The sequence below is a fragment of the Seriola dumerili genome, unplaced genomic scaffold, assembly GCF_002260705.1.
Source record: "Seriola dumerili isolate Sdu_G_001 unplaced genomic scaffold, Sdu_1.0 BDQW01000449.1, whole genome shotgun sequence".
NCBI lineage: Eukaryota > Metazoa > Chordata > Actinopteri > Carangiformes > Carangidae > Seriola > Seriola dumerili.
The window spans coordinates 2,618,154-2,628,879 of record NW_019174704.1 but is presented as its reverse complement, the minus strand read 5'-3'; the positions used below and the strand labels follow the sequence as shown (position 1 = coordinate 2,628,879).

The 10,726-nt window shown below is 42.5% G+C and overlaps 1 protein-coding gene across 1 annotated transcript in view; it reads right to left on the bottom strand.

Annotated features, from left to right (window-relative positions):
* Nucleotides 1-453: 453 nt before the first annotated feature.
* Nucleotides 454-10,726, bottom strand: part of LOC111234472 (E3 ubiquitin-protein ligase Jade-2-like) — a 16,869-nt gene continuing 6,596 nt past the window's right edge. The window contains exons 2-3 of the mRNA XM_022762587.1: nt 4,209-4,354; nt 454-2,031 (exon numbers count right to left, since the gene is read on the bottom strand). Of these exons, the coding sequence (XP_022618308.1) occupies nt 1,234-2,031; nt 4,209-4,274 (864 nt within the window). The 5' untranslated portion in view covers nt 4,275-4,354 and the 3' untranslated portion in view covers nt 454-1,233. The remainder of the gene's footprint in view (nt 2,032-4,208; nt 4,355-10,726) is intronic.

Here is a 10,726-nt window from a genome sequence, read left to right as displayed (position 1 = left end):
GTTAAGGTGACAAGGAGCCCAAAGCTGGCTACACTTGGTAGCCAATCCGACTGGATTACCTTTTGGTTTGATTGTTACAAATCCGATTGAAAAACGACTCATTGATCTACTTGCTGATTGTTTGGTTGATTGAGTAGGTGGGGAGGTGTGCGGGGGTTTGAGGGGAGGCAGGGGCATAGGGCGAGCGACAGAAGGCACAGAGTTTCTACAATGATTTTTTCCAAAGATTCAGGCTAAAAAAAAAACAGAAAAAAAACCCCACAGAATTAGGAAGAATTTGAAAGCAGCTGACAAAAGTCAGACCAAATATTTCAAACAACGGCTGTGATGTGAGCAAAGGGATTTGCTTGTGTGTCAGTATGTCTGTGTTTGTGTCTCTGTGTGACAATCTGAATGAGCACTAGGGTTGGGGTCAATCCGTTTACTATTCAAAAACTGGGAAAGCTGGAGATGTTTTTTTTTTTTTTTTTTTTAAGTCTGCGACGATAAATTTGAGAATTAAGCTTTTAGTGTACATTTTGAAACTGATTCAACATCATGAGGATTGACCCCAACCCTGAATGAGCATCTATTATTCACACGAGTGCTTACAGCTTACAGCTCTTATGACTAGCTAGTTGTGCTTTTCAAAGCTGAATACATGTCGTCCCATGTCTTCCGCAGACGTATTTTGAACAACTCTGGAGTGACATTGTCTTTCCATTGAATATATTCAAGAAAACAAGAACTCGTTGGGTGTATCTCAGGCCATAAAAGACCAAAAGTGAAGCAGACCCTGAAACCAGCTTGAATAGTAATAATAATAATAATGCCCCAAAGTGTTTGTTCCCAGGTCTGGCAGATACCACAGACGTGAGGCCAGAACAGGGTACTTCAACGCCCAGAAACAGAATGAATCTGAAACACAAAACGAAAAAGACTAAAAGGTAATGTTTGTTTCCTATTTGTTGAATGTATCGCGTCTTGTGGTTGTCTAAACAACAAACTACGGTCGGGTGGAGAAGATTTACTGTACGACAGGCAAACAGCTACATTCAAATTCCCCCCAAAAACAAAACAGGTCAGAGCTGAAGAGATTTTCCATTGGTAAATGTGACAGGGATTTGGTTGAACAAAGCCATCCAGCCATGTTGTGTAGACTGTATACTGGGCACAGATGGAGAAACAATTAGCCAGCGGGACTCTGCTTGGATAATTGTGTGTTTTGTGTGTGTCGATTTGAGTCTCAGTTCTTTAGGACGCCAGCACGCTCCTTCTCAACAGGTCCTCGTTCCCAGAATGCAACTGTGGCAAGCGGAGTTTGCGTCCGCCAGAGCGTGTGTCCGAATCACTCTGCTCGCCGTCAGAGAAGTACCCGTCAGTCTCGGCAGCGTCCAGCAGGGACGTGTCCTTCCTTGTGAGCGGCAGGTCCATGGACTCCAGCCCCGCTATGCCGCCACCTCCGCTCACGCCCCTCCCTCTTGATTTACCCTGGCGGGGCAGACGGAGTCGTGGAGCCCCGCCACGGAGGATCGCCCCCGTGTCTGGAACTGTGACCACAGGGCTGGAGGCCGGAGGTGAAGATAAGCTTCCGGTGAAAACAGATCCAGCCCCTGATGCAACGCCATTCTCCGTGTGGATGCTCTCCCAGGGGCCTTGGTCCTCTGAGATGTGACAGGAATCCATTTTGGAGATGGGTGGCTGCGGTGGTGGGTCACCCTGCAGGTCAGAGCTCCTGGTCTGGTGGTGATGAAGGTGGTGGTGGTGCAGGGCCTTGGAGGACCCCCTGGACCTTTCCCCTTTCCGGCCCACATGGCTTGGCTTGTCCTCCACCACACTCACCCAGAGGCTCTTTGCAGTGGAGGGGCTGCTAGCGGCGGAGGCAGCCGCTGCAGAGAGGAGCGTCTGGGGCTGGGTGGGGGTGGTGGAATGACCACGAGCACGGGGCTTGCTGCTCCCTCGTGGTTTGCGACCCAGCTGGGGCGTTTTCCAAGTGGACTGCATGGAGTTCTCCATCATGAGATTTAGCAGGCTCTCCTCGCCCTGCAGGAGCTGCACGAGAGGGGGAGAAAAGAGGAGGTGAGGTATGGAAAGACAGGAATCGGAGATGAAAGAAATGCGATGAGAGGATAAGAATTAAAAGGAGAGCAAATGAGAGAACAGCTGAATCAGTTCATCTTCCGAGGAAACAACAACACAGGTTTTACAAAAAATATTCATGACATACTGTATTTGGAAAGTTGCTCGTAGATCAAAACTATTTATTTGTCTGTGGCTCGGGTTTCTGGTTTGGAAGGCTCACATTCTTGCCCGTAATATTTTGGAACAAAAACTCCCCACCCACCCACATTTCCGAACAGCTCATCAGTGGAGGATGTGAGCAGCTAATGTCACATTATTTTGAGCAAAGAAGCGAGTGACAAAGCTGACGTATTCTGACAGCACCTTACACTGTGATTGTCTATTTCTTCATGGGAGGTTTCTGTTGAATCTTTTGTTCTTTTGTGTTGTAAAAAAAAAAAGGGGCTTTTATCATTTGTGTCAACTACACGCCACTGTAACTTGGAACCTGTGGAGTTGTTTGATAAAAGTCACTGATCATTTAAGGCCCTTTTATTTTTTGCAGAACTTTCTCTTAAGGATATCAGGTTTTCAACGTCTCATTCTGCTTTATTGAAAAATGGCTGTATTCCTGTTCCTTTTATTGTTTGTTTTTTTTTTTTTTTTTTTGTTCCAAAACACATTCCCAAACAATGGCGTTATATCATGTATTCTGGTTGGAGCCCCCTGCCAATCAATACACAAACAGAGCACATTCCTGAGGAGAACAGCAGGTCAGCCACAGTGCAGCTCTGCTCCGACCGTCAGCTCTCTCATCCAACTGATCAACGCACCACGGTAATTGTGTAAAGCAACGTCAAAAACTGCACTCATATAAAGATTCAACGTAAAGGTCCTGATCCAGCGTTGAAATAATTCTACATAAAAGGTGCTTGAATGTGACTCCAGGTGTGGAGGCATAATTTTTTTCTGAGGGTCTGTGACATCTGTCAAAAGAGAGGAAGTGCTCTTCCTCCACCAAAGTCATAATCCACTGTACTTGATTATGTTTCGCAACAAATAACAGTTTTCTCTTGAAAACTGTTCATAGTCACTGTGGAAGCTTACAGCAGGTTTTGAGCTCGCATTGCAAATGGCTGCTAATTATTTTTTATTTGTTTTTATTAATTGTTTTCTATATAAAATTGCATTAAATAGTGACCAATGCGACCTCTTCAAATGTCTCGTTTTGTCTGACCATCAGTCAAAAACCCAAAGATATTAAGTTTCCTCTTTACTGTGCTTGACAGACAAAAGCATCAAATCCTCATATTATAATACTGATGTTTGACTTTAGCATTACAAACTGAATACCTAACACTTCAATACTATACTCTACTGCGCTGGCTGCTGGATCAATGAGCCTTGCCTGGAAAGCAAGAGTCTTCATTTACATCCATTTTTTCATCCTTCCCAAGTACTGACTCAGTACGGCTACTGAACCTTTGCGCATGCCACAATTACTGTTTAGTTTTTTGCTGTTTTTTTAAGTTCATGAAATAAAAAGTAACACTGCATTAACAGTTGAAGAAAGGCTCATTTTTTACTGTCTGCAGTTGCTCTACTTACTTTCTGAAAAGATGCCTCGCCTACACATTTCTCTGCTTTTGCAGACGTTAGATTCATATAGTTTTAGGCCCTTTTGCCCCAGATCAAGTTCCTTTCTTACTAATAACTTACTTTTTGACCAAGAACTTTATGTGACTTTGGATGTCTGTGTCAATCAGGTCTGTAGGCAGGATAGTTCCTTATTTGGCTCCTGGCACTAGTTTTGTCCACCAGTGCAGTGGACTGGGATTCAGTTCAAGAGGTGATGGACTGTTTGATGCTGCTGCTGATTTCAGCTGTTTGAATTTTGCCATGTGTGCCAACATTCACTGCCAAGACCCAGATTGTAGCGCTGTCTAATATAACCCGTCTTTAACGGGTCTGATGAATGTACTGGAGGTCTGCTTCAAGATCGCTTTTTATTTACAAAGTATTGAATAAGTTAAAAACCACTACTGAATTCACTCCATTGCTGCTCTATCAAGGAAGCATCTACTTTATGTATCAGGGTCATAAAATTACAGTCAACTCAGATACAGCCGAGGCATCATCCTTCAGCCCTCCTGCTGATGAAGCCCTACCTGGTCGGAAAGCAGGCTGCCGCTCTTGTCCCCATGCTGGGCACCCAGAGCCCACTGGCTCATCATGTCATCAGCGGTGATCTGAACCGACTGGGCAAGCCAGCTGTCGAACAAAGAGTTGTCCAATGGGAAGGACTTTGACAAACCTGAAGGAAGGGCAGGGGACATAAGCAGGGAGGGAGGAGGATGCAGGGGAGAGGAGATGGATGATATCAAGACAGAGACAGAGGGAGAGAGTGAGAGTGAGCCGTGAAGGCAAAGGGGGGGGAGGGGGGGGGGGGGGGGGGGGGGGGGGGGGGGGGGGAGAAAGAGAGATGGGATAGAATTGGTAGGGATGAAGGGAAGAAAGAGGGGGAGAAGGGGGAGAAAGACAAAGCAGACAGGTGAGGGGAGCTGCACATTTTTCATGAATAAAAAAACACAGAAAAAAGTTGCTCTAAAAGTGTCAGTGGAGTTGAGGGGAGCTGTCTTTCAAATCAAGAAGTAAAAGGCATAAATAGAACAAGAGCACCGAGGCTTTTCAGAGCCACAACACAAGACTATTATGCCAAACCTTAAATCCCACAGTTCTGTTAAATACAGAATTGGCTTCACTACACTCAGTCACTCCACTCCATTCAAAAGAGGCACTTCAATTCATTATAGTAATAACTGAGAGAATTCTTTTTCTTTAAAAACTGGCTAGAGAAGCCATTCGATGTGGATGACTTTTCCCAGGTTTAACAGACAAAGCACAAATCTAAAACTATATATGGCGTCTTGATGTTGCATCTCAAAACTGGTGTTCATCATTCATGGCTCTCCTGCATGTTATTCATTGTATTTTTGCCTCACCATTACTTTAAATGGAAAACAAAGGGCCCAATGTAGGTCTGTCAAAAAGAGACACAACAACTTGACACAGTAACATTTACAGTATGTATCAATGAGCTCCAAACAATAATGAAGATATAAACCCATTTTACAGCAGAAATCCTGTTTCCTGTCTGCTTCCCAACACTGCGTGCTCCACATTCTGGTCTTTGTACCGCACTGTCACAGTCCAGGAGTGTGAGCAGTGAGAGTTTGTGTTCAGTACGTGTGTGTATGTGGGAGGCTGCAGACAAAGCTCTCTGCTTTTAAGTGTGTGTGCTTGTGTATATGTGTGTGTGTGTGTGTGTGTGTTTGTGTATAATTAGGAGATTTTCATGGCTCCTTTTCTATCATTGTGTGCTGTGAAACTGCTGCCAAAGCACTGTGAGTATGTCTGTGACATTTTATTCTTTTTTTACTCGACACACACACACACACACAACTCATACATACACACAATGCAGTAAAGAGTGAGGCTTAAGGAGAACAGAGAATGGGGGAGTGGGGTGGGGGGTTGGATCCATAAGCTTGTACACTTCTTCTCTCCTGTTCCCACAGAAGAGGGTGCTCACATTTTGGCTTGCCCATCTTCCACTTCGCACATCTTTACATCCTCTAACACGTGGAGGTAGAGGAGCTAAGGTTAGAGGTGGTTTGACCTTGAATCATTGTCCAGTATTCAATCCACTTATTTCAATCTGAATTTTTCTGAAACATTATCAGATTCATTAAGGATTAGCTTTTGAGAATTAAGATTTAAAAACTAATTTAAGTTATGCCAAATAGATAACATGTTTTACATATTTAGATTTAGATTACTACCTAAATGTTTCGCACATTGCTAACTGCTGATAAAAAGAGGCGATTAAATGGATAAGTTGCAAATTTGGACCTGGATCTGAAAAAACCCAACCTGAATGATGTGTTCAGACAGAAGAGGAAGGAAATTATTGCCTTCACATCCATCCACTGACTGCGTATGCTATTGCACCACCTTGCATTCTTTCTTAACACAGAGGAGAGCTAACAATGTTTTGTTCTTTTATAGATGACAAAACTGTCAGACCCCAGATAGATGTATCTAAGACATAAATCAGGTTTTGAGCAGAATCTGTGCGTGTAGTTACTTGCAAAAAGGATGTTCAGACAAAGTGGGATCTCCACACACGATCGATCCAACAATTTTGGACTCTAAAAACAGCTTTACTCTTATTATTTTTATGAATAATAAATCACCCATAACACCAAATCCACCACAACACAACAAGAATTTCACTATATCGAGTGTGTAGACAAAGAACAATTGAATAGATTTCCTCTGGTAAAAAAAAAAAAAAAAATCAAAAAAAATCTGTGTTTGTGTTCAAGGCAAGCAACCTTAAATTATTTCAGATCAATCAAAACAGAGCAAGGGAAAATGCTCACCTCCAGAGCGTGTGTCATCTAGTGAATGGGGATAAATAATGAATTTTAGTGTTCTTATTTAGCCAGGAACAATGTCTGCACGAGAGCACTGGGAGTCTGTCATGTCATGTCCTCTTTGGGAAACAACAACCCACAGTGCCAAGTAAACATCACCAGAAATGGCAATAATGTTGACAAAAAAACTTGCACACAAGCGCATTAAGAAATATATCAGTAAGTGCATGAAGAATTTGTGGTGTACGCCTCGTTCTCTCGTTTCTTTTCTGTACCGTCTTTCCAGCCTCCATGTAAATCTTCACTGCCTATAATGATCTGCCAAGCAGGACAGCAGGAGGTGCTGCTAGGGTGGCTGTAACACCAGCTATACACACACACACACACACACACACACACACACACACACGTCGGTCGTTTCCATGACGCAGCATGTCTCTGCAGGAGTCAGGAGAGCTCTGAGGGAGGGAATAGGTGACGGAGGGGAAAAAAAGAGGCAGTGGAGAAGTGTGAAGACGACAGGAGGTGGTGACAGAGGAGAGGAGAGTGTAAGTGGAGTTCAGAGAGAGGAAGGTAGGAGGGAAACCTATAACATGTCACTGTGCAGTCTGTTGCCATGTTCAAAATCTGTCACATGCTATACCTCCCATTGGTTAATAGTTGTGGCTATACTTTACATCTGGAAAAAATATGGGAAAAACACCTTTTTTTTTCTCCCTTATTAAAAACCATCCTGGTGTCACTCTGTTGTTGCTGCTTCCTGACTTTACTGTGGAGGGGTGCATTGCTGCATAATGAGTGGGTTTTTTATTAATTTATAGTGTGGCTCACATCCACTTTTTTTTTTTTTTTGTCCCACATCTAACGTGGTAAAACTGCATAAAAATGTCACTTTCCCACAAAATCTGTTTGGCTAAGAAAAACTTTTTGATCGATTTACATGGCTTACAGTACAGCATATTGAGGAGTTTTATTTTCCTACACCTCCCACTCCTCTCAGTGGCTTCAAGATATGATTTCTTTCATTGAATTGGACATTTGCACTCTAGATGGTAACCTTATCTTATTGGAACAACTTACTTTTTTTTTTCTTTAGCATAACACTTTTTTTTGCAGTGGTTATTATATCTCTGTAGTCTTTCTGTGGTTTTTCTCTGGACAGTTGTTCTTGGATATACTTTAAAGAGATCTGAGGAAGACTGATGTTATTAATCTTTTTTTGTGGTTTTGTCCCTTTTTTCTTTTTCATGCTTGTTTATTCATATGTGGGACACTGATGTTAAGATCAAGAATAGGATACTAAAAGGTTGGGTTACATATGGCTATATGTCCATTATATGTTTAGTCTGACAGTGTTCTGGGTGGAAATTAGATTACTTTAGAGGGAAAAATGAGAGAGGGAAACATTTTTTGCAGAATTCCTCTTAATGAATTTAAAATTTCTTTCAATAAAATATACTGCTGAAAAATAAGTTGATGTCTTTTCTGCTCACTGGGAGGAGCCAACATCCCCAACCAATATCTATTCAACGGAAGCCCACTGATGGTGGAGCTGTATCTTTTAAACCGGATGACGACACTGACTCCTCCTCCTTGTTTGGCTACGGGTAAACTAATGGGATGCTACACCTGTTAGCCGGAGCAGTGCTACTGCAGGCTAACGCTATGTTTCTAAAGGTCCTGGTACATTTAAAGCCAGCTAAGCCCTTTTCAAGGCAGTATTAACGCCACAGCAACAGTTTGGAGAACAGCCGGCCTTAGTGCCAGGGTCTCACAGCTACAAAAAGCCCCAGGGTGGCATCACAGAACAGCTGATGTTGTAGCAGCGAGCAATGATTCGCTATCCAGCTAGCCAAGGAATGCACTAGCAGCAGGACAGGGCCAAGACCAGGCCTGTGCATGAGAGTGTATGTGTGTGAGCGTGTGTAAGTGTGTGTGTGCGTGCGTGCGTGCATGTGTGTGTGTTGCCAGGTCTAAAGCCCTCACTACAGTCTGATGATTGTTCTCGGGCGCAAACCGTCTCCTTGGAAACTCCATGAGAAAGACGGAGATAGAAACACAGAAACTGAAACAGAGTAAAGGTGCAGGAGCACTAATGATCTAAAGACTCATCAGAGCGATGAAGGTGAGACAAGAAGTGCGAAAGGCAGAAAAAGAGCAAAGTAAATACCTGAATAAGTAATTGTAAAAAAAAAAAAAAAAAAAACTGGAATAATAATCACAGAATAGGAAGAAGAAAGCTCAGCATGAATCAACAGAAATGAACGTGACAGAATTGTTCTCTACAACAAAAGGGACATTTTATGCTTGTCTATCAGTCTCTTACCATATTGTTTCAAAATGAACTCACCCTATTCCAATGTGTAATTTGGCTTCATTATCTTTTTCACCAAATTAAGTGTTTAATTTTCTGCTATTTCAACTTAATGCTTCAGAGCTTCAAAAAGCTCTTTAAGGGAAAAAGCAATCCTAAGACACCTGTTAAGTTACACAGTTATTACAATGCAGTCTTGAATTCTTTCATTCAGACTGAAAGAGCACAGGCGTCTTTTTAGAGATGCTATCCTGCACTGACAATCGGCAATAATAGATAATAGAACATCATAACGCAGGACCTATTTCCTCAGTAAAAGCCCAGAGTGCACTGCAGCCAAGACTGCAAGATGCATCTAACATGTTACCAGTGGCAAGAACTCAGGGCTCTTCTGCTTTTACTGACACCATCAAACACAAAAGTTAAAGATAAGGACTTGCATTAAACAGACTCACGGTATTATAAACCTCCGGGCAGTGTTTTGGTGTCTGATAAACCTTCAGACTCGAAGATCTGATACTCAGACCTCCCTTCCCGCATCGTATTTCATTGTCTAACCGGTATCTTCAACAATGCAGCCCCTTGTGTTGTTCCTAAAACTCCATTATGATCATAATGCCAGAGAAAATTGCATTAAAACACCAGAGTTGTTGTGAAGTGAAAATTCCAAAAGAATTATTGTAGGATGAAAGACGTATTGATTTAATCTTCATACACAAATGTGCAGTTTACAAAAGACAACATACCTGCTCAAACTCCACATCCTATCATGTCAGCAAAGACAGGATTTTCAGCAAGTTACTCTTTAAACTACAATTTTGTCTTGTTTTCATGTTGTTGCTCTCATCCCACAGATTTATTTTTACTATATTATTTCGGAAATCTGCGGCACCTTTACAAAGCCGGCACCTGGATCTGACCTCTCTCTCTACCGTCCGNTGCATGAGGTTTGGGAGATCGAGAGGCAATAACTCACTTCATCATCTCTCCATGTTGTTGGTCAGTCGCTTCTTCGTGGACGTTTTCCAGTGAGAGTAAGTTTTAACATCTGACACTCAAACATGTATTAGATTAGATTGAATTACATTTTTTAACTGATTTTTGATATGGATCTCAGTGCCTATGACAGTGACACCAGGAAGATTTCAAAACAATTTCCCTTTTCCAATCACCACTGGCATATGGGCCCCACTAATAAACAGTGGGGATAGGGGACAGTACATCTGAGAAGGAGTTATGGTACATGTCTGTCTTCTTGATCCCAGAACACTGAGAGGAAGACAAAGCCCTGGGAGACAGGACCAGACACGACAGAGAACAGATGGCCTGACACACACACACACACACACACACACACACACACACACACACACACACACACACACACACACACACACACACACACACACACACACACACACACACCCGNTTAAAACACCAGAGTTGTTGTGAAGTCAAAATTCCAAAAGAATTATTGTAGGATGAAAGACGTATTGATTTAATCTTCATACACAAATGTGCAGTTTACAAAAGACAACATACCTGCTCAAACTCCACATACTATCATGTCAGCAAAGACAGGATTTTCAGCAAGTTACTCTTTAAACTACAATTTTGTCTTGTTTTCATGTTGTTGCTCTCATCCCACATAGATTTATTTTTACTATATTATTTCGGAAGTCTGCGGCACCTTTATAAAGCCGGCACCTGGATCTGACCTCTCTCTCTACCGTCCGGCGCGGCTCAAAAAGGCATTTGCTTGGGTTAGAGGTGTCATCAGTAGACGCAGACCAAATTTACTTTGCAGGTGATTTGTTTGCTTCCCTCACAGTTATTATTTCAGCCACGATGTGATTGCTGATGCATAAACTTGCTGAATGTCCTTGAGTTGTGTTTTTCATTTTCAAGGTGGAAAAACAGGGGGTGGGGGGGG